General features: G+C 37.5%; 1 protein-coding gene across 3 annotated transcripts in view; it reads right to left on the minus strand.

Annotated features, from left to right (window-relative positions):
* Window positions 1-23,911, minus strand: part of SHPRH (SNF2 histone linker PHD RING helicase) — an 80,985-nt gene that overhangs the window by 34,815 nt on the left and 22,259 nt on the right. For all 3 annotated transcript variants that reach the window (XM_061130380.1, XM_061130381.1, XM_061130382.1), the window contains 9 exons: window positions 22,990-23,241; window positions 22,136-22,214; window positions 17,580-17,743; window positions 17,209-17,465; window positions 15,596-15,717; window positions 11,652-11,740; window positions 9,888-9,980; window positions 3,889-3,996; window positions 1,101-1,243 (listed from right to left, as the gene is read on the minus strand). In XM_061130380.1, coding sequence (XP_060986363.1) covers window positions 1,101-1,243; window positions 3,889-3,996; window positions 9,888-9,980; window positions 11,652-11,740; window positions 15,596-15,717; window positions 17,209-17,465; window positions 17,580-17,743; window positions 22,136-22,214; window positions 22,990-23,241 — 1,307 coding nt within the window. The remainder of the gene's footprint in view (window positions 1-1,100; window positions 1,244-3,888; window positions 3,997-9,887; window positions 9,981-11,651; window positions 11,741-15,595; window positions 15,718-17,208; window positions 17,466-17,579; window positions 17,744-22,135; window positions 22,215-22,989; window positions 23,242-23,911) is intronic.

Raw genomic sequence — 23,911 nt, forward strand, 5'->3', positions numbered from 1 at the left:
GAAAGATTGAAGGTGGGAGGAGAAGGGGATGACATAGGATGAGATGGTTGGATGGCACCACCCACTCAATGGTCTTGAGTTCGGGTAAACTCCGGGAGTTGGTGATGGACAGGAGGCCAGGTGTGCTGCAGTCCATGGGGTTGCAGAGTCGGACACGATTGAGTGAATGAACTGAACTGAATACTGCATATACTTTAGAAATGAGAAGTCTATCAGGTTCTGTATGATGAAAAAAATGATTATACTAAGGTACATCCAAGTTAATAATGACACATGGAAAATGGAGCATATCTTTTTAGGGTGTTAGCAGACATTTGGCAAAGTTTTTAGAGGAGCAAATGAAAATGCTTTAAATATTTAAAAGACATTCTTACACTGAATTTTTCACTGAAAACCAGCTTTAATGCCAAGGCTGACCTCCTACTGGGGTGTGATCTGAGAGGCTGAGGTCCTACCACCCAGAATCCAGTTCTGCCACAACACCTAAGTTCCCCACACTAGGCAAACTCCCTTTGGGTTAAACCACTGGAGGTACTTTTGACAGAGTATATCTGTTCTTTGGAAAGAATTATTCACCATTCATACATCAAGAGCAATAATCCAATATCTTTATCTTAAAGAATGGTAAGCGTTGATGAGAAGAAAGACGGGAAGACAAAGACTCTACAATATAAAACTGCTCACTGTGGCACTATGAACTTAGCTCTTAGGGAATGAATCACATAGGGAAATGGGAATGGCTTACCCCAAGGGCAAAAATCTCCAAAACAGAGCCTATTTCAAAATTCTGCTTCAACTTGGTTTTAAGCAACTTTATCCAACCAAGATACAAAAGAATACTTCAAGTGGATTAAAAAAAAAGAAAAAAAATGCACTAAAAACCAAGACATTAAAAAATGACTAATATACAGGAAAAAAGGTTTATCTTTTAGATTTATACCTCATATTTTGATTTGAAATATACACTTAACAAAATATAAAATTCAGATGTTCATAACCACAGTGTGTTATGATCTTTAACTGTAACTCTTAATACCAAATGATTTGAATATTTGGGATGACTACTAATATAATTGTCCTGTTTTGTGCTACTTTCTTACTTCTCTGACATAGAGAGCTTGCCAGTTTGTTGCTTGTAGTTGCTGGTTATTTCATTTCGCACTCTTTGAGCAAGTTCCTCTTCAATACCAAATTCTATTGCTCTGTGTATCACATTCAGCCACCAAGGAGAATTAGAATGAATCTGTAACCAAGATAATAAATGTCTTTTCAGTAATCACTATATTCTATCACTGGAAAGGGTTCTGTGAAGAGTTAAAAGGAACAATAAATGCCACTCTCAGGAAAATTACAACAGTAGTAGGCAGACAAATAGACATGTTGGCTATACAATGAATGAATGAATATATAATTAAATAGAACACCTATTTCATGATTACTCTAAATGAATGAGAATTTATTGTACATACACGTATAACAAAGCTGTGCTAAAAAAAAAAAATTTAAAATTCAGTATTCACTCTATATATCTGAAAAGGTTTCTTGCTCAGCATAATAAAGACTTCATGCTTATCCTCAACAGAATGAGATTCTACTCAATGAATAATCTATGGTAATTAATGAAATTATATGCCTAATACTAAATAATTAATGAATTAGGAAGAATAACATGTGGTGTAACTGATTAAAATCAAAGACAAAAAGTGTACTTTGTGTAGCCTCCCCTTTAAACTATGCTATTGACTTCATGAAAGAGAAATTTTAGAAATGACAAATGGCACATATTTCATAAGAAAAATAGTTATAGTTCTAATATTCCAAACCTTGAAAGATTTTGGAAGCATACACATCTAAGATCAAAAGAAGGTTGTAGAAGTCTACTTTCTTCAAAAGACAATTTGGGTTATATACTAAGGGTAGAAGAAACCACATTATACCTTAAAAGAAACCAAAGAGAATAACCTCAAAATAGGTGATTTATCTCTGTATCTGTTCATTCAATCAATAAACACCGCTAACAGCAAATAAACTTTTATTGTGGCCCAAGTACTATATGGGCTTCCATTGTGGCTCAGCTGGTAAAGAATCTGCCTGCAATGCGGGAGACGTGGGTTCGATCCCTGGGTTAGGAAGATCCCTTGGAGAAGGGAAAGGCTACCTACTCCAGTATTCTGGCCTGGAGAATTCCATGGACTATATAGTCCATGGGGTCGCAAAGAGTCGGACACGACTGAGCAACTTTCACTTCACTATACTAGGTGCTAAGAATTCCAAGATGATACGAAAGTTCAAGTTTCTCCCCAGATCAGAACACAAACCAAAATGATGTTGCTGTTCAGTGTCCCAGTTGTGTCCGACTCTTTGAGACCATATGGACTGCAGCAGGCCAGGCCTCCCTATCCCTCACCATCTCCTGGAGTTTGCCCAAGTTCACGTTCATTGCATCGGTGATGCCGTCCAGCCACCTCATCCTCTGACACCCTCTTCTCCTTCTGCCCTCAATCTTTCCCAGAAGCAGGGACTTTTCCAATGAGTTGTCTGTTCACATCAGATGACCAAAATACTGGAGCTTCAGCTTCAGCATCAGTCCTTCCAGTGAATATTCAGGGTTGATCTCACTTAAGATTGGTTTATCTCCTTGCTGTCCAAGGGACTTTGAGAAGTCTTCTCCAGGACCACAGCTGGAAGGCTTCAATCTTTGGTGTTCTGCTTTCTTTGCGGTCCAGCTCTCACAACCGTATGTGACCACGGGGAAGACCAGAGCCTTGACTACATGGGCCTTTGTTGGCAGGGTAATGTCTCTGCTTTTCAACACACTGTCTACATTTGTCATCCCTTTCCTGCCAAGAGGCATTCATCTTTGATTTCATGGCTGTAGTTACCAGCCACAGTGATTCTGAAGCCCAAGAAGAGAAAATCTGTCACTGCTTCCACCTTCTCCCCCTCTATTTGCCATGAAGTAATGGGGCTGGATGCCATGACCTTAGTTTTTTACTATTTAGTCTTAAGCTGACTCTTTCACTCTCCTCCTTCACCCTCATCAAGATGCTCTTTAGTTCATTGCTTTCTGCCATTAGAGTGGTATCATCTGCATATCTGAGGTTGTTGAGGTTTCTCCTGCCTATCTTGATTCCAGCTTGTAACTCATCCGGCCTGGCATTTCTCATGATGTGCTCAGCATACAGATTAAAGAAACAGGTGACAGCAGACAGCCCTGTCATCCTCCTTTCTCAATCTTGAACCAATCAGTTCTTCCACACAAGGTTCTAACTGTTGCTTCTTGATCTGCACACAGGTTTCTCAGGACAGGTAAGGTGGTCTGGTATGCCCATTTCTCTAAGAGCTTTCCACAGTCTGTCATGATCCACACAATTAAAGGCTTTAGTGTAGTTGATGAAACAGAGATAGATGTTTTTCTGAAATTCCCTCGCTTTCTATAAAGTCCAGCGAATGTTGGCAATTTGATCTCTAGTTTCTCTTCCTTTTTGAAACCCAGCTGGACATCTGGAAGTTCTTGGTTCGCTTAACGCTGAAGCCTAGTATGCAAGATTTTAAGCATGACCATACTAGCTTGAGAGATGAATGCAACTGTTTAATGGTTAGCACATTCTTTGGTAGTACCCTTCTTGGGAATTGGGATGAGGACTGACCTTTTCCAGTCCTGTGGCCACTGCTGGGTCTTCCAGATTTTCCGGCATAATGAATGCAAATCCTTGATGGCATCATCCTTTAGGGATCTGAATAGTTCTGTGGGAATTTCATTGCATCCACTAAATTTATTAATAGCAGTGCTTCTTAAGTCCCACTTGACTTCGCACTCCCAAAAGTCTTCGCACCACCAAAATGTTATGTGAAGACAAATGTAAGTAAGGAAAATTATATACATACCTTTCTCTGGAGATCACGGATAGTCTGCTGCACAGGCAACAAAGCCTGCTGGGCTTCTGCAACCTCTGTGTTACACTTGCTCATATAATGCTCTCGGAGTTGTTTGGCCTGTGTTGAAACAGGAAACAAGTATAAACTTTCACTCCAGGTCAAGAAAATAATCTAGTATGATGTTTCAAGAACCGTGTGCTTGTTTTATTTGTTTAAATCTATTTAATTTAAGCACTGAAGTCAAGTATACTGTAGAGAACATAAAAGCTATGCTAGAAGTTCCTAATATGTATATTGAAGAGAATAACCTGGAGGACACCCTGACTTACATTTACATGCAAATCAAATAATATAAGAAATTCCAAGGATTAGCTCTCCAAATTTTTTTATTGTAGTTGGTACTTTATGACATTAGTGAAATCGCTCAGTCATGTCTGACTCTTTGCGACCCCGTTGACTGTAGCCCACCAGGCTCCTCTGTCTATAGGATTCTCCAGGCAAGAATACTGGAGTGGGTTGCCATTTCCTTCTCCAGGGGATCTTCCTAACCCAGGGATCGAACCCAGGTCTCCTGCATTGCAGGCAGACGCTTTAACCTCTGAGCCACCAGGGAAGCCCTGCTCTCCAAATTTTTATCTAATTTTTTAATTAAAAAAAAAAAGGGGAGGAGGAAGAGCGGTAACATTTTAAACTATAAGGCAAAGCAGGAATACATTTTAGAATTTCTTGTCTCATTCAGTTATTATAATTCCTTGGAATTACTTCAGTTTAGAACTAATACTTGAGAATATACACTAACATAGGTTTTGTGAACTGAACTGTGTTCCCTCAAAAGCTGTAGGATGAAGCTCTAACCCCCAATGTGACTATATTTACAGACAGGGTCTTTAAGAAAGTGATTGAGTAAATGCACATACATGAGATGATAAGGGTGGAGCCCTAATCCAATATGACTAGTGTCCTTAAAAGAAAAGGGAGAGATACCAGGCATGCAAGTGCACAGAGAAAACGCCATATGAGGACCCAGTGAGAAGGCAGCCATCTGCCAGCCAAAGGGAGAGTCTTTAGGAGCAACCAACCGTCATGACAACTTGCTATCAGACTTCTAGCCTTCCCTGATGATTAACGACGTTGAGCATCTTTTCATGTGCATGTTGGCCATCCGTATGTCTCTTTGAAATAATGTCTATTCCTATCCTCTGCCTGTTTTTTAATTGCCTGATAACAGGGTAATATCTAAATCCCTGATAAGACGTCAGCATCTGAAGTATATAGACAACACATAAAACTCAATATCAAAAAAACAACCTAATTAAAAAATGGGCAGAAGACCTGAATAAACATTTTCCCAAAGAAGACATAGAGATGGCTAATAAGGCACATGAAAAGATGCTCAAAACCACTAATTATTAAAGAAATATAAATTACAACAGCAATGAGGTATCACCTCACACATGTCGTGACTATATCAAAAAGTTTACAAATAACAAGTGTTGGGGATAACATGGAGAAAAAAGAACCCTTGCATACTGTTGGTAGGAATGTAAATTGGTATAGCTACTAAGGAAAACAGTATGGAGATTCCTCAAAAAACTAAATATAGCACATATGACTCAGCAATTCCACTCCTGAGTATACAGATGGAAAAACAATGAAAACACTAGTTCAAAAAGATACGTATACTCTGATGTTCAGAGCAGCACTAATTACAATTAACCAAGACATGATAAAACCCAAGTGCCCATCAACAGAGATGAATGGATAAAGAAGCTGTTGTAAATATTTATAATGGAATATTATTCAGTTATAATCAAAGAAAGAAATTCTGCCATTTGCAGAAACATGGATGGATGCAGAATATCATGCTCAGTGAACAAGGCAGAAAAGAGAAACACAAATATTTTATCATATTACTTACACATGGAATTTAAAAAATAAAATGAATATATATGCAAAACAAACACAGACTCATTGATATAGAAAACAAACTACTACTGGTTACCACTGTGGAGATGAAAGGGGACAGGGCAAATTAGGGGGATGAGACACAAACTACTGCGACATATAAAACAGATGAGCAACAAGCATAGATTGTATAGTAAAGGGGATTATAGCCATTATCTTGCAATAACTTATAATGAAGCATAATCTATAAAAATACTGAATCATTATGCTCTATACTGTGTCATAAATTAACTATAGTAGTAGTAGTGTTAGTTGTTCAGTTGTGTCCAACTCTTTGTAGCCCCATGGACTGTAGCCTCCCAGGTTCCTTAGCCCATGGAATTCTTCAGGCAAGAATAGTGGAGTGGGTAGCTGTTCCCTTCTCCAGGGGATCTTCCCGACCCAGGACTGAATCCGGATGTCCTGCACTGTAGGCATACTCATTACCATCTGAGCCACCAAGGAAGCCCCATATCAAATCAACCGTACTTCAATTAAAAAAAAGGAGAGACTGTCCTTTCCCTACTGAATAAGAATGATATAAAAAAGATCTTCATGACCTAGATAATCACTATGGTGTGCTCACTCACCTAGAGCCAAACATCCTGGAATGTGAAGTCAAGTGGGCCTTAGGAAGCATCACTATGAACAAAGCTAGTGGAGGTGATGGAATTCCAGTTGACCTATTTCAAATCCTGAAAGATGATGCTGTCAAAGTGCTGCACTCAATATGCCAGCAAATTTGGAAAACTCAGCAGTGGCCACAGGACTGGAAAAGGTCAGTTTTCATTCCAGTCCCAAAGAAAGGCAATGCCAAAGAATTCTCAAACTACCGCACAATTGCACTCATCTCACACACTAGTAAAGTAATGCTCAAAATTTTTTAAGCCAAGCTTCAGCAATATGTGAACCATGAAATTCCAGATGTTCAAGCTGGATTTAGAAAAGGCAGAGGAATCAGAGATCAAATTGCCAACATCCACTGGATCACTGAAAAAGCAAGAGAGCTCCAGAAAAATATCTGCTCTATTGACTATACCAAAGCCTTTGACTGTGTGGATCACAATAAACTGTGGAAAATTCTGAAAGAGATGGGAATACCAGACCACCTGACCTGCCTCTTGAGAAACCTGTATGCAGGTCAAGAAGCAACAGTTAGAACTGGACATGGAACAATAGACTGGTTCCAAATAGGAAAAGGAGTACGTCAAGGCTGTATATTGTCACCCTGCTCATTTAACTTAAATGCAGAGTACATCATGAGACATGCTGGACTGGATGAAGCACAAGCTGGAATCAAGACTGCAGGGAGAAATATCAATAACCTCAGATATGCAGATGACACCACCCTTATGGCAGAGAGTGAAGAGGAACTAAAAAGCCTCTTGATGAAAGTGAAAGAGGAGAGTGAAAAAGTTGGCTTAAAACTCAACATTCAGAAAACTAAGATCATGGCATACGGTCCCATCACTTCATGGCAAATAGATGGGTAAATAGTGGAAACAGTGGCTGACTTTATTTTTGCAGGCTCCAAAATCACTGTGGATGGTGACCGCAGCCATGAAATTAAAAGACACTTACTCCTTGGAAGGAAAGTTATGACCAACCTAGACAGCATATTAAAAAGCAGAGACATTACTTTGCCAACAAAGGTCGTCTAGTCAAAGGTATGGTTTTTCCAGTAGTCATGTATAGGTATGAAAGTTAGACTATAAAGAAAGCTGAGTGCCGAAGAATTGATGCTTTTGAACTGTGGTGTTGGAGAAGACTCTTGAGAGTCCCTTGGACAGCAAGGAGATCCAACCAGTCCATCCTAAAGGAAATCCGTCCCGCTTATTCATTGGAAGGACTGATGCTGAAGCTGAAACTCCAGTACTTTGGCCACCTGATGCGAAGAACTGACTCATTGGAAAATCTTTCCCAATGCTGGGAAAGATTGAAGGCGGGAGGAGAAGGGGTCGACAGAGGATGAGATGTTGGATGGTATCAGCGACTCGATGGACATGAGTTTGAGTAAACTCCGGGAGCTGGTGATGGACAGGGAGGCCTGGTGTGCTGAAGTCCATGGGGTTGCAAAGAGTTGGACATGACTGAGCGACTGAACTGAACTGAATCTTGGTTCTTTTTTATAAATTAACTGACCATATGTGGGTAGGTTTATTTCTGGGTTCTCTCTGTTCTTTCCCATTGATCTATGTGTCTGCTTTTATATCAACACCGTATTCTTTTAAATACTATAGTTTTATAATATAGCTTAAAATCAGGGTGCATAATGCCTGCAGCTTTGTTCTTCTTTTTCAAGATGACTTTGGCTATTCAGGATCTTTTCTAGCTCCACACAGATTTTTGGATTGTTTATTCTATTTCTGTGAAAAATACCACTAGAATTTTAATAGGAATTAAACTGAAACTGTATAGTGCCTTGGGCAGCATAAACATTTTAACAACAGTAATTCCTCCAGTCCATGAGTGTGAGAAATGAAACTTCTAATGTTTAAGTCACCTAGTCTGTATTTTGTTATGGGAGTCTTAGAAGATTAATACAAAAATGATTCAAAAATTGGGCCCCTTTCACCTTCTCAAAACAAAAAGGATCACATTATTTGCAAGCAACAGAAACACTGAAAAATTTTATTCTTATAAGTTTCCACTAGGAAACTTAGGGAAACTCACATTTGTCCATTTAACTGAAAGACTTAACTGACTCTGGAAACTATTTCATGAATGAAGAAAGGGGATGATCAGAGGCTATGTGGACAGTGGGAGAAAAACTGGAAAGACTACTGAACTGGAAATCCCAATGCTCCACTTAGCAGTGGGATGAGCCATAAGAAATTGCCAATACTAGACCACCTCTGACTTACAACAACAGCAATTTCATGAAGTCAACTGAATAGAAACATCTCTTTTGACTAGCCATTTCATTTTCCTAGGCTTTAGTTACTCATCTACAAAAACAGGTGGTGGAAGTGGATGATTTCTAGAATTTCGTCCAGCTTTGAAATACCAAGGCTTCATATCATGTGAGAGTTAGGCAAAAGTGATAAAGTGATGTACGTGGAAATACATCTACATAGTATGAACCCTCCACCTCATGATGCAATTTTCCTCTTCCTGTCACGACCTTCCAATTAATATCCATTACAATTCCTTGGTTGTAATTAGCTGGTCATTAGAGCTATCTACTAATAGATAGGACTGTCTCCCAGAGAACTTCCTGTCACTGAAAGCATTTAACAGAGTGACTGATTACATATAAAGATGAGACGCCCGCACTGGGAATAAAATTTCACTTGAAATTTTTCATACACATTTTCATTTGAAAATTTCATACACTTGATGCTAGATTACTATCTAGCATCTAGCTAGATACATACTTACAAAATACTTACATACTTACTTACAATTACAAGTAAGTACATACTTACAAAATCTCATTTTTTATCCTCTTAATTTACATAAAGGCTCCATTTACAGGTTCAGTAGTTTTCAAACACATCTACTATCCTTTTGCTTTTAGGTTTGCCATCCTTCTGATCTTTAACAAGGCAAAAATTCACTGGGGAATTGGCATAATAAGTGTATTAAAATTATCTTATGTCACTGTTTCTAACAAGAGGCAATATTCATTGCAGAAGGAATTTCTTTGAGAGGACATAAGTTACAGTGAAAATTTGAGTTTATTTATTGCTTTAAATAATACATCAAAGGGTGCAAAAAGTACAAAACTTCATTTTTACTAAACTACACCTTTGGCAGGTCTGTCATGAAATCAACAAGATTCCCTGTAATTTGTTGTTTGCTCACATCCTGTGCTGTTGGCTACCAGCAGCCACGTCTACAACAAGCAATTGCCACACAGCTGCAAGAAGATTCTCAGAGAAACAACACAATAGGGAGAGTTGCTATTCTGTGCCACCCAAAATCACCACAGCAAAGTTTGGAACATCAAAGCGGCAAGGAAACGTGATTACCTTTTGATTTCCTAGGATGTATCAATTAGCCGGAACACGAAGTCTGAGAAAAAATTCTTTTATAGGCAGAATGAAAAGAAAAAAAATTACCTCTTCCTCAAGTCTGCCATCTCTGAGGGTAGGAGGTATCCCTGGGTGCTTGGCTGTCAACAATTCCATCAAGTTATGGGTAGCATGAAGTCTCTACAAACACACAAAAGGCAGCAATTACGACAGCCAATGCAGTGGACTCTAAGGGGGAGAATCTACTATCACTAAGGCATACAGAACACTAACAATGCATTTAAGACCAAATCACCAAATTCTTTTCCTTTAAAAATAACTTGAATACCAACTTTCTTCAGAGTCAGTTTTACTATACTTATCTTAATTCATAATGATGTAAATTTTCAGTTAAAATATATGGTCTTATGAAACATGCATATGTATTTAACAGAGTATGTAATATAGGTAACTTCTTCTCTTATACAAGCACTTGTCTATATGGGGAAATATGAATATGTTCAGTAAGTCCAGTAAAGCAGAAAGGTTGACTACACAGACTTGATTCTTCTTCTGGAAAATGAGTCTGGATAAGCCTAGCAATTTATGATATTATAAAACCAGATAATGAAATACATAAGAAAACAGGGCTGTGACCTGGATCTGTTGAATTTAAGGGCTGAAAAGAGGAGGGCTGGAGGTGAAGATGGTGTAGAATAAAGGAGAAAACTCCATCTTCAATCTCTGTATTAAATATTAATATAAGCCAGCCACCTCACTGCGATATTGGGTCTGTGATTTATTGAGGTCTCTGCTGCTGTCTGCACAAGTTGGTGGAATGGACTGGGAGGAATACGTATCTCTCTCTGTTACATTTTATCCCAACAGAGCAGAGTGGCTCACTTGACTGGACAGAGTTAGACATTTGGCGGGTTATGTTTGGTCAGCAGGCTAGGTTACTCTGACTCAAAGCAAGAACCAGGCTGACTGATGGTTTACTCTTCCCTCTCGAACTCAGGCACACTGGACATACCTTTCACTTTTGTTTCCTTTACTCAGGAGCACAGTATCTTTGCACTTTCTCCTTCTCTCATAAGGTAAACACATTTGCTTAAGGTCCAAAACTTTCTGTAATCCTCATCCATGCATACATAATATAAGGATACTAGTATTTAATTTTCTCTGCTCTTCCCCCTCCCCCATACACTCCTCCTAACACCTGCTCAGACACAGGTGAACATGAGGTTCCGAGGTCTAGGTTCTGAACAGTAAAAAAGAAGCCTTACCTGGGACTCAAGACTAAATTTACCAGTATTCATAAAAGGGACCTTATTTATCATTTAGATAGAGAGTCTTGTTTATATGATCCACTGATAGAATCAAGAAGAGGATATTTCACACTTAAGTGTTACAATTCAAATATCCAAATCTCCCTAAAAGACCTCCAAAAACTAAATTAAAAGACCATTGGATAAGTATTATTATTACTTAGTTCCACTGCTGAGTGTAACTCAATTTCTTTTTTTGCTGAATATCATGTAAATAAATATGCTGATGTAAATATGCAAAAGTGATAAAACTGATGCCATTCTTTTGAAATACAAATGTTTTGAGCTGCTTTTCTAATGTAGGTTAGGCTTATCTAGTCAGCCTTGTGGTCAACACTGGCCTAAGTAGACAGCATATTAGTGATTCTCAAACTTTTGGGTCTTTACAAAAAGACATCCTGGGTGCTTGTTAAGAGAACATGAATTCTAAGCTTTATCCCCAGTGACTGTGACTCACTCCACTTGTTACCGTTCATCCTCTTAAATATTCAGAAAATTTATTTTACAAAGATCAGACAGTTTGAAACTGTTTAGTTTTACTTACTTGCAGTGAATCCGTTTTGAGTTTTTCCTTGTGTTCCTCAGATGAACGCAACACTTCTCTGTATAGTTCTGCTGCCAAAGCATACTCGCCTGGACAATCAAAATATGTTTAAAGAATAAGAAAATCATGTATTTAGCTCTCAAAGTCATCTAAAAACACCTACTGTAAAAACACAGCATTGATTAGAACTTCCTAATTTATTTTTTATGAAAAGGAATTTGAGTTGGTATTAATATGACTGCCCCAGTAAAAAAAGTTTATAGCACTCTTTCTTGGGGTTAAAATTCCACAGAAATAGAACACCAATCAAATACAGTGTTTTAAAATTATGCTAAAAATCAAACTCTAACTTTTAAACTAATGTTTTCTTCTTGTTGAAGTTAATGACTTCCAAGCAGTAGTCATTAGGATGTTTGAAATTAAGGACAAATTTAGGGTACTTACATGTGTTTATAGACAAATATTCAAAGCACTACGACCAATGTACATGTACTTCTCAGAAAAATAATGCACTCTTCTTGATAGGTATTGTTTCTGTTGGCATTAGGCCAGAATGATTTACAGTTTATAACTACATTTCAAAAATTTAGAATTCTTTCTATTTCTGGTTATATAATTCACAGTTATTCTAAGAGATTTATGCTTTTTTTTGTTATACCTAAAAAGTAGCTCATACAAATAAAGTCATTAAAAAAGTATAAAAGCACAAGCTGACAAACTATGGCCCACGGGTCTTATCTGACTGCATTTCTGTAGGGTCTACACAGTAAGAACTTTTTTTTTTACATTTTTAATAGTTGAAATAAAAACTAAGATAGTACTATTTTGTGACATGTGAAAATTACATGATATTAAATCTAAGGGCCCATGAATAAAGTTTTAGTGGAACTCAGTCATGCGGACTTTACATACTGTCTGTGGCTGCTTTTGTATTAAAATAGCTGTAATTGTGACAACAATAGTTGTCACAAATCTTACGGCTCACAAAGCCTAAAATATTTACTACCTGATTCTTTCAGAAAGTTTCATTAGACTTCAGTGAAGGAGAGGTGAAACATTTTTAATGGCTCTGAATAATGGAACCTATCTTATCTGCTGCCTGGGGAAAACTCAAAACCAGTAATTTATACATACAATTAAAATGAAAATCTTACAGTGGCAAAATCATGAAACACAAGGGAGAAAAAGATAAAGAGATGTTCTAGTTTCAGTTTGCTGAGGAAAAAGCTTTTATCCTGATCATTGCATACACTTGCTTATTTTAAACTTTAAACCAGTTTCATTAATATCATGGATTTAAAATTTTGCTCAAAGCCATAATGAATATTCCACATATATATGTGTGCCTGATGATTCAGACTGTAAAGAATCTGCCTGTAATGCGGAAGACCTAGGTTTGATCCCTGAGTCAGGAAGATCCCCTGGAGAAGGGAATGGCAACCCATTCTAGTATTCTTGTCTGGAGAATTCCATGGACAGAATAGTCCACGGGGTTGCAAAGAGTCGGACATGACTGAGTGACTAACACACACACTCTCTCTCTGTTAAAGCTGATTCCATATACGTATATTTTATTGCGGTAAAGTATACATAAAATAAAATTTACCATTACAACCATTTTTAAAAGAGTGTAGTCCAACAGCATTAAGTACATTCATATTGTTGCACAAAACACTTGCTTTTATACCACTGCTTTATATCTAGTTCTACCAGTTATTTAATATAAAGCTTTCTAAAGCACACATTTTCACAGTTTCTGACAAGTCATCTAATCTCTATTCATTTTTATAAAGCAGATTACTTTCACAATAATAAAGTTGCATTATAATGTAGGAGTAACACAATTATCTTCACACAATGAGCTCTCTTTAGCTTTTCAAAAGACATATGGATTCTATTAATATTTATACTGTCATTTATAAAGAATAATTCATTTAACAATTTTCTCTTCATAATTATTATACTTTTTAAAGAAGGTTCAATGACTAGACTATAATAAAAGCAGATGAAACTGAGCTATTCATTACAATATCTGTTTTCTTTTCACTGCTTAGTAAAAAAAAAAAAAAATGGTTTTTTATAGTGAAAAAAATATATATTTTTACATCTGGGAAAGACATAAAAATATCCATATTCAATAAGCTATGCAAATATAAGCCAAATATGGAAATACCCCTTCTTTGCCACTTGATGGCACTAAATATATTAACAACTACACAAATTGTACTGGTTTGATACTGCCAAACTAATTTTTTCCAAAAAAACACATGTAGAAATGAAAAATGTATGTCATGATCAGGAAAAAAGCTTTCTCTCTCAGAAAACTGAACCTAAAACTTCTATATTATATATAAGAGTGCGTGTGTGTGTAGATACACATACACATATATATTTTATGTATATAGTACACAAAATCGAAATAACATCATGTTTTTAACACCATCATCAGTGAGGACCTTAAAATATACACTGTATATTATATATATGTATATTTGCATGTAATATGTGAATCCCTTTAGAGTCTGATATTAATTTTAGATTTCATTTAGAAGTCATCTCTTTACCATCTGGTCTCTAATATTAGAAGAGTTTAAATTATATAAGTCAAATATGTGATGTTACTTTTAAAAATGTATATTGTTTAATATATACTATGAATTAAACTAGAAACTAAAAGTAGTTAATCCCCCACAGTTAAGTTTATAATTACAATTAAATGAGAACAGACATACCATTTATTAACGGACTTTCTAATAGGAATTCTTCTTAACAATCAGCAATAGTTTCCAGCCACAGACAAATATCTACGGTGAGAATGCAGTGGAAACTCCCTGAAAAGAGCAGCGATGCGCCTCCTGCTACATCATAGCGTGGTATTTTGCCACACAGGAGCCAGTCACACACTGATCCTGTCAGAGTGCTGCAGTGTTTGGACAATGATAAGACGAACAACCCTCCCCCTAATTCCCATATTGTGCATAATTTCACAGCAGGGGTAAAGAGACAAGTCTGACAAGGAGACTAGAAAAAAGGCCAAGTGAAGAAATTCATTTATTGTCTAAGCTTCTGAGTCATAACAACACAGAATAAAGTGAGAAATGCAGTTCATAATCAAGTTGGGAAATCTGAAATTTATTACTGTGACTATTTACAAGTGACATATCACTCAACATCAGAAATTTTTGATGGTGAATTGCAACCTACTATATAGTTAATAATATTGAGGTTTACAAATGCCTATTTGATAAAGAAGAGGACATAGTATAATAAAAAAATTAAATATCTGATGTGATATCAAGAGATCCAGGGCAAATTCTTTGTCACTTTCTAACTGTAATCTTGAGAAAGCAACTAAGCCTTCTGAACCCATTTTCTCAAAAAAAAATAGGGATGGTAATGACTAAACTATTGGGCAATCATGAGGATAAAACAGAATATATATATATAATAGTATTATATATACTATAAAATGCTTATAGAAAAATGATAATTTTTCAGATATGAGGCTAGATTGACACTTATTTTACTGCATTATTTTTAGTACCTAAATCATAACCAGCACACAGCAAATACTCGAATATTTGCTGGGAGATTGAACTTACAAGTGATGCTACTTTGTAAGTCAATGACCAACATTCACTTGAACGTGTCAATTTAACCATTCTATTTCTAGGCATTTTGGTTGTTTCAGTTTTCACTATTTTGGTTGTTTCGATTGTTCACACAAAAAAACTTCTAAAAGTGGAAATGTTTGGTGAAAGCATATTGAAACTTCTGTTTTTGCAAATGTTCTGTATAATTGCTCTCCATTAAGTTGGACCTATTTAAATTATGATTAATACTGTGTGAAAGTGTCTTTCTGGGGAGACTCTGATTTACATTATAACTAATCTTCCTCATTAAGCATTGAAAAGAATCGAAGATAACAAAGCATCACCTTCTACCTTTAATGATGTGGATGCCTGCTAAGCCATTGAGGGCACAGACTAGCTGCCGATGGGCCTCTTCACATTCAGTGCCACACTTCTTCTGCAGGGATGTCAGCAGCTCCTCCATTGTCATGGTGCTAAAAGAAAAGGCAGGTCGTTCAGAACCAGAAAGAAGATTCCAAGTGAGAGAATAATATTACATAAGATCAAGAGTACCAGTCTCTTACAGAGTCTTTGTGATCCTTGATATCTGTTTACCTCCATTTTCATCACTATCATTATTAGTTTCCTATTCTAGCAAGCTTTCTTTTGATCCTCTCCTTCTTTAACTTTTTCTCATTTCAGTCAATGAAGAGCAGAACTAGAAAAATCTTCCTAAAGTGCAAAGTGGTGGTTGTGGTGGTGAAGTTGCTCAGTCGCTCTGACTCTTGCAACCCCAAGGACTGTAGCCCACCAGGCTCCTCTGTCCATGGGCTTCTCCAGGCAAGAATACTGAGTGGGCAGTCATTCCCTTCTTCAGGGTATCTTCCCAACCCAGGGATTGAAGGCAGATCTCCTGCACTGCAGGCAAATTCTTTACTGTCTGAGCTACCGGGGAAGCCCCACAGCAATTTATATACCTCTTGTGAAATATATCATGTTTTCTTTACCTTATAGAGAACTATAAACTTTGTCTGATGGCTCAGATGGTAAAGAATCTGCCTACAGTGCAGAAGACCTTGTTTGATCCCTGTGAAAGGAAGATCCCCTGGAGAAGAGAATGGCAACCCACTCCAGTATTCTTGCCTGGAGGATCCCATGGAGAGAGGAGCCTATCAGGCTACAGTCCATGGGTTGCAGAGTCAGACTTCACTTTGTGACTAACACTTTCACTTTACACTTTCACTAATCTTTATCATTGCCTTTAGTTACATAAAAACTGCTCAAAGGCAAGGATAAGAGTCAAATTCCTCTTTATATTTCTTATAACACCTGAAAGGATATCTTTTTAATATCAAGGGCTTTAAAAAAAAAAAAAAAAAGAGGCTAGTTCCTATCACAGTTTGATGAACAAACAAATTTTCTGGGACAACAGAGTACTGAAAGGAATAATCAAGGAATATAGCTAGTATAATTATAAAGAAAATATTTAATAGGAATATAATTCACCTCATTCCCTGAAGTCAGAAGCAAAAAATATAACGCAAAATGAACAATTTCATATCTGGAGTGCAGCAGAAGACAAATAAACAAACAAAAGCCCAAAAAACAACAAAACCCTTCAACAGTCCTAAAAAAATGTTCAAAACCATGAAAATAATTTTGATGTGATTCTCTTTCACAAATGGGGTTCCATATTGAAGAAAAATCACCACACTGCTAAAAACAGATGACAACTCAGTTCTAAGACCCTGAATGAAACTGTGTGCTAGGAAGCTAATTGCTTTAATACTGTCCATGCATGCATGCAAGCTAAGTCACTTCAGTCATGTCCGACTGTGCGACCCTATGGACAGCAGCCCACCAGGCTCTTCTGTCCATGGGATTCTCTAGGCAAGAATACTGGAGTGGGTTGCCATCTCCTTCCCCCAGTAATGTCTATTACTACTCTATTATCTCTTACAGTATAAGAAAACTGATAATAAAACCTTTTCTGGAGTGGCAAGAACTCGCCACGAACTGCCTGTGGGTGGCAGCAGGCCTGCCGGAGCCTCAGCAACGGATACAGGATGGAGGTGACGGTCCTTCTGTCCAGGCTGCTGAGCCTCAGAGCCCAGTCGGAAATCTTCCTGAGTTTTACCACTGCATCCTGGCAGCACACCTCATGCTGACGGTGATAGAAGTGTCTTTCCACTGGAGAGAAGTGAAGCCAGTGGGTTTCTTCTGTCTGTGGGGGTATCTGGATCTAAACAGAGGAGGAAAAAAAAAGTCACCTGGAAATTTAACTTTTCACCCCAACTCTGCTTTATCTTAAATTTTTTCCTAATACCCTTAATCAATAAATACTTATCCTACTGACTTGGTCAATCACATCTTTCTTTGCAGACCTCCACATTATCTTGGCAATAAAGCTGTAGAGGAAATGAGGATTCTTCTTGCAATAAGGACGATAGAGAAGTCGAACCCACCAGTGTTTGAGACAGTAAGGTTCAACACCGAGAAATACCACTAACCCAAAAAGATCTGAAAAGAAAGAAAAAAAGCACGTTGAGAATACAGATAGTCTCTGACTTATGATGGTTCGACTTAAAATTTTTGACTTTACCATGGAGCAAAAACAAATGTTGTTAATAAATAAATCATCAAATCTGATTTATCTCTATCAGTCTAGCAGAGTGACTGTTAACTGGGGTGGAAGTGTGTGATTTTGCCCACTGGGGACATTTGGCAATGACTGGAGACAATTGTGGGTGTCATAACTGCAAGAACACTACCAGCATCAGGCGTGTAAAAGCTCAATATCCAAAATACCCAGAACAGCTCCTAATAAAAATGAATTATCTGACTCAAAATGTTAATGGGGCTAAGGTGGAGAAACCATGGTCTAACACAAAAAGAAAACAAATGAGACTTCTACTTCCAAATACAACATAATAAGTCAGCTGAAGAAGCTGAAGTTGAACGGTTCTATGAAGACCTACAAGACCTTTTAGAACTAACACCCAAAAAAGATGTCTGACTGGAATGCAAAAGTAGGAAGTCAAAAAGCATCTGGAATAACAGGCAAATTTGGCCTTAGGGTACTGAATGAGGCAAGGCAAAGGCTAACAGAGTTTTGCCAAGGGAACGCACTGGTCATAGCAAACACCCTCTTCCAACAACACAAGAGAAGACTCTACACACCAGATGGCCAACACCGAAATCAGACTGATTATATTCTTTGCAGCCACAGATGAAGAAGCTCTATACACTCAGCAAAAACAAGACTGGGAGCTGACTGTGGCTCAGATCATGAACTCCTTATTGCCAAATTCAGACTTAAATTGAAGAAAGTGGGGAAAACCACTAGACCATTCAGGTATGACCTAAATTAAATCCCTTATGATTATACAGTGGCAGTGAGAAATAGATTTAAGGGACTAGATGTGATAGACAGAGAGCCTGATGAACTATGCACCAAGATTTGTGACACTGTACAGGAGACCGGGAGCAAGACCATTCCCAAGAAAAAGAAATGCAAGAAAGCAAAATGACTGTCTGAGAAGGCCTTACAAACAGCTGTGAAAAGAAGTGAAAAGTAAAGGAGAAAAGGAAAGATATGTCCATTTGAATGCAGAGTTCCAAAGAATAACAAGGAGAGATAAGAAAGCGTTCCTCAGTGATCAGTGCAAAGAAATAGAAGAAAATAATAGAATGGGAAAGACTAGAGATCTATTCAAGAAAATTAGAGATACCATGGGAACATTTCATGCAAAGATGGGCTCAATAAAAGACAGAAATGGAATGGACCTAACAGAAGCAGAAGATATTAAGAAGAGTTGGCAAGAATACACAGAAGAACTGTACAAAAAAGATCTTCATGACCCAGATGATCACGATGGTGTGATCACTCACCTAGAACCAGACATCCTGGGATATGAAGTCAAGGGGGCCTTAGGAAGCATCACTATGAACAAAGCTAGTGGAGGTGATGGAATTCCAGTTGAGTTATTTCAAATCTTAAAAGATGACGCTGTGAAAGAGCTGCACTCAATATGCCAGCAAATTTGGAAAACTCAGCAGTGGCCACAGGACTGGAAAAGGTCAGTTTTCATTCCAGTCCCAAAGAAAGGCAATGCCGAAGCATGCTCAAACTACCGCACAACTGTACTCATCTCACACGCTAGCAAAATAATGCTCAAAATTCTCCAAGCCAGGCTTCAGCAATACATGAACCGTGAACTTCCAGATGTTCAAGCTAGATTTAGAAAAGGCTGAGGAATCAAAGATCAAATTGCCAACATCCGCTGGCTCATCAAAAAAGCAAGAGAGTCCCAGAAAAACATCTATTTCTGCTTTATCGACTATGCCAAAGCCTTTGACTGTGTGGATCACAATAAACTGTGGAAAATTCTGAAAGAGATGGGAATACCAGACCACCTGACCTGCCTCTTGAGAAACCTGTATGCAGGTCAGGAAGCAACAGTTAGAACTGGACATGGAACAACAGACTGGTTCCAAATAGGAAAAGGAGTACGTCAAGGCTGTATATTGTCACCCTGCTTATTTAACTTATATGCAGAGTACATCATGAGAAACACTGGGGTGGAGGAAGCACAAGCTGGAATCAAGACTGCCGGGAGAAATATCAATAACCTCAGATATGCAGATGACACCACTCTTATGGCAGAAAGGGAAGAAGAACTAAAGAGCCTCTTGATGAAAGTGAAACAGAAGAGTGAAAAAGTTGGCTTAAAGCTCAATATTCAGAAAACTAAGATCAAGGCATCCAGTCCCATCACTTCATGGTAAACAGATAGGGAACAATGAAAACAGTGGCTGACTTTATTTTTCCGGGCTCCAAAATCACTGCAGATGGTGATTGCAGCCATGAAAGTAAAAGACACTTACTCCTTGGAAGCAAAGTTATGACCAAACTAGACAGCATATTAAAAAGCAGAGACATTACTTTGCCAAGAAAGGTCCATCTACTCAAAGCTGTGGTTTTTCCACTAGTCATGTATGGATGTGAGAGTTGGACTATAAAGAAAGCTGAGCGCCCAAGAATTGATGCTTTTGAACTGTGGTGTTGGAGAAGACTCTTTGAGAGTCCCTTGGACTGCAAGGAGATCCAACCAGTCCATCCTAAAGGAGATCAGTCCTGGGTGTTCACTGGAAGGACTGATGTTGAAGCTGAAACTCCAATACTTTTGGCCACCTGCTGTGAAGAACTGACTCATTTGAAAAGACCCTGATGCTGGGAAAGATTGAGGGCAGGATTGAAGGGGATGACACAGGATGAGATGGTTGGATGGCATCATCAACTCAATGGTCATGAGTTTGGGTAAACTTCGGGAGATGGTAATAGACTTGGAGGCCTGGCATGCTGTAGTTCCTGGTGTTGCAAAGAGTTGGATATGACTGAGGCACTGAAGTGAACTGAACTGAATTGACATCAGGCTAACATTCCCACTGCAGTTAAACACACAAAAAAAACAAAAAACCAGATACATTATAAGAGTGATAGCATTAAAAATATCAGAGAATCATGGAAGCAAAGATGAAAAATAAACTAAATTTCCAGACATTCAGGAAAGGCTATATTTTAAGGTAACTTGGACATGAGAAAATTTTGGGCGTCATTATGTTGATCGTGGAAATAAACTCACTGGTAAATATATATGTCAAAAGTTTACAAATTTTACGTTTTAAATATTTATAGTTTCATTATATGTCATTCATACCTCAATAAAGCTGTTTAAAAAATTAATCAAAAATTTGTTAAAGGGTGCCAGATGCTCAAAACATCTGCCAACATCTTATTCATCCCAAATTAAGTACCCAGGGAACTGCAGAATTACTGCTCATATTCTTTTAAGATTAAAATGAGAATAAAGTAACTGTGATAGGCATTTTCTCTATACTTTCTTAGCTAACTTGTGAGTTCAATGAGATCTTATTAACACCTAAATATCAACATATTGGACAGTTTCCAATGTAACAGGAGACCACTTAATTTGGCCTTTTAATTAGCCTCATATTATTCTACAAATATGTATCTTAATGTAACTTACTAAAATTACACAGGTATTTAAATACATACTTAAACATCTTCATAAAAATCTCTTTTTCCCCTAAAAAATAATCATCAAAAAAATAGTGTTTCTCAGGTCACTATAATAGATGTTGATATTTTTACTTTAGCAGAATGGTAAGTTACCCTGCTAAGAACAAATGATACATGAAAATCTGAATTTTCAATAATGATAGGTTTTGAAGATGAATATCTGCCATAGGACTAAGGATATTTATATTTTTATAGTTAAACCACATTTCAGTGACAGTTTTTCAAGAAATTTATTATGTAAACCAACATCACTTATTTAAACTTTTAGTCTGAAATATTTGCAAGTTGGACAAAAGTTTTAAAAATGTTGCCTATGTTCTATGGAAAAAATTAGTTATATGAATGAGACTGATGCAGAAGCATCAGTTAAAATGTGTGAGTGGGAAGTCCTTATCTTTATAGACACAGGCAAGTGAAACTAATTCCTTCTTCTTCTCGCTTTCCCTCTTTCTTTCTTGTCAGGCTCTCCCTGTTTTCTACTCCCCATTTTGGAACTTTGAGTTCAATTCAGACCTGTGTCTACAGTGTTCAGGCAGTAACTGCTCAAATCAGGACAGTAGGACAACTCACTATATATCTGTTTTCATATCTATATATAAACAAAAAGCACTTGATTCCATTTAAAAAGGTAGATGTCAAAAAAAAAAAAAAAAAAAAGGTAGATGTCTGAAACTATTCGGATCAAATATAAATATATTTTAATATATGCATAATCACTTAAGGATTTCAGCAAAAGTTAAGCAATACTTTTTGCTAAAGAAATTTAAGTTTTTCAAATAAATGCAATATGTGAGGAAACCACCCATTACCTTCCAATCCTCTCTGTACCGGAGTGCCACTGATGCACCAGCGGTTAATCCCACTCAAGCGCTGAGCCATTTCTGCAGCCTGATGGGAGAGAATGAAAAGAGAGACACAAGAAGAATGCAGAAGGATTGTGTTTACTTATGAAAACAGCTCTCCAGCCCAGGCTTCAGGTCAGATGCATTTGCCCTTACAGAATAGTTATCAAACTCAATACTAAACATCATATTCAATGGGCTATCTTCTAGTCTGGGACTCTTATTAGCAGGAGGCTGCCATGTGTCCTTTCAAAGAGGAAAGGAAGTTCATGTATGCATAGAATGAAAATGCCCCAACTGATTGACACATTCCCTAGACCACCCCATCCTCCAGATGAGAAGAACCACTGTGCTAATAGGCATGACTCAAAATTCAGTTCAGGTCACAGACTGGGCAAAGAAGACAGAATAAAGACATACAATGAAGTCTGAATAAAAGTTTTTCCTCTAGCATTTTTCCATTACCATTTGGTCTCTGATAAAAAGTTGTCAGTTACCAGAGCCTGTATGGTGAGCACTCCATGTAGCAGAAATGCTGATAAAAGTCCCTAAGTAGAGTTTACTTAGATCTATATCACATAAAAACTACCATCTTGTTCAAATATAAATGAACTTTTCATACAGAGCAATGATTCCGAGTACCAAATAATTCCTAAGGATTATACAGCCCATGCACAAGAGAAAGCAAATGCAGAGTGTCCAAAGGCAAATGGCAAATGTCAATACTGTGAGTTAAACTACACGTAAACTATTAAATTTCCTATGAACAGTTGCCTCCAGTCTCTTCCCCAGCCCTCAAGCGATTCTGCAGAAATTCTCACTTTTACAGCAGGACATTCGACCATCTGAGCTTCATCAAGGCAGATTCTCCACCACTCCACAGCTACAAGAGGACTGGGAATAGCCATGTAGCGCTTCTGGTTCCTTAAGCGACGCCCATCCTCACTGTTGCTGTGTGGGATGTCTACATAGTTCAGTTCTGAACGGAGGACATCGTAAGTAATGATGACTATATCCTGTTCTGCCAAAAAATGAGGCTGTAAAAAACCATCTTTCTTCACTCCTTGATATACCTAGGATATAATCACAGACATTCATTTATACCCTTACCAAGCCCTTTCTGTTTATAACCAAACATCCTATAAGACACATCCCAGACCTATTTAGAGAAAGATGCATTTTAGTGTGGAAGACTAAAAACATAAGCAATGGAAAAGGAACTGTAACAGAAGTAAATGCGATAGCATCACAGTGGAGACCAATTTTATGACTAAGAAGGTAAATTCAGAGAGGAATTCAAATTTGCAGTAGATCTTGAAGTACACTCAGGAATTTTCATGGGTGGAAGAAAGGGGAAAAGGTAGGTGGGTAGATGGAATCAACAGTCTGTGCAAAAGCACAATGCTGTGAGAAAGTAGAACAATAAGAGCTATTATTTACTGAATGCCTTTTAAGTTTTAGCACTGCAAAGTTTTATCTCCCACCTTTAACAACAACTCTGTTAGTTGTTATAATTCCTATTTCACACATAGCAAACATGAAGTGACTTACTCAAAACTAGTAGAGTCAAGATACAAACCAAGGTTTGACTTCTTTATAGAACAGAGATCCTCCGTGGCAAAGATGGTGTTTTATAAACTACTGTATTATACATGCCTATCACAGTGGCTGAACTATAGAAAATCTCCAGTAACATTTGTGTGGAAAGAAGAAAAGAAGAATACAAAGTGTAAAAAATACTAA

Source organism: Dama dama, chromosome 26 (genome assembly GCF_033118175.1).
Source record: "Dama dama isolate Ldn47 chromosome 26, ASM3311817v1, whole genome shotgun sequence".
Classification (NCBI taxonomy): domain Eukaryota; kingdom Metazoa; phylum Chordata; class Mammalia; order Artiodactyla; family Cervidae; genus Dama; species Dama dama.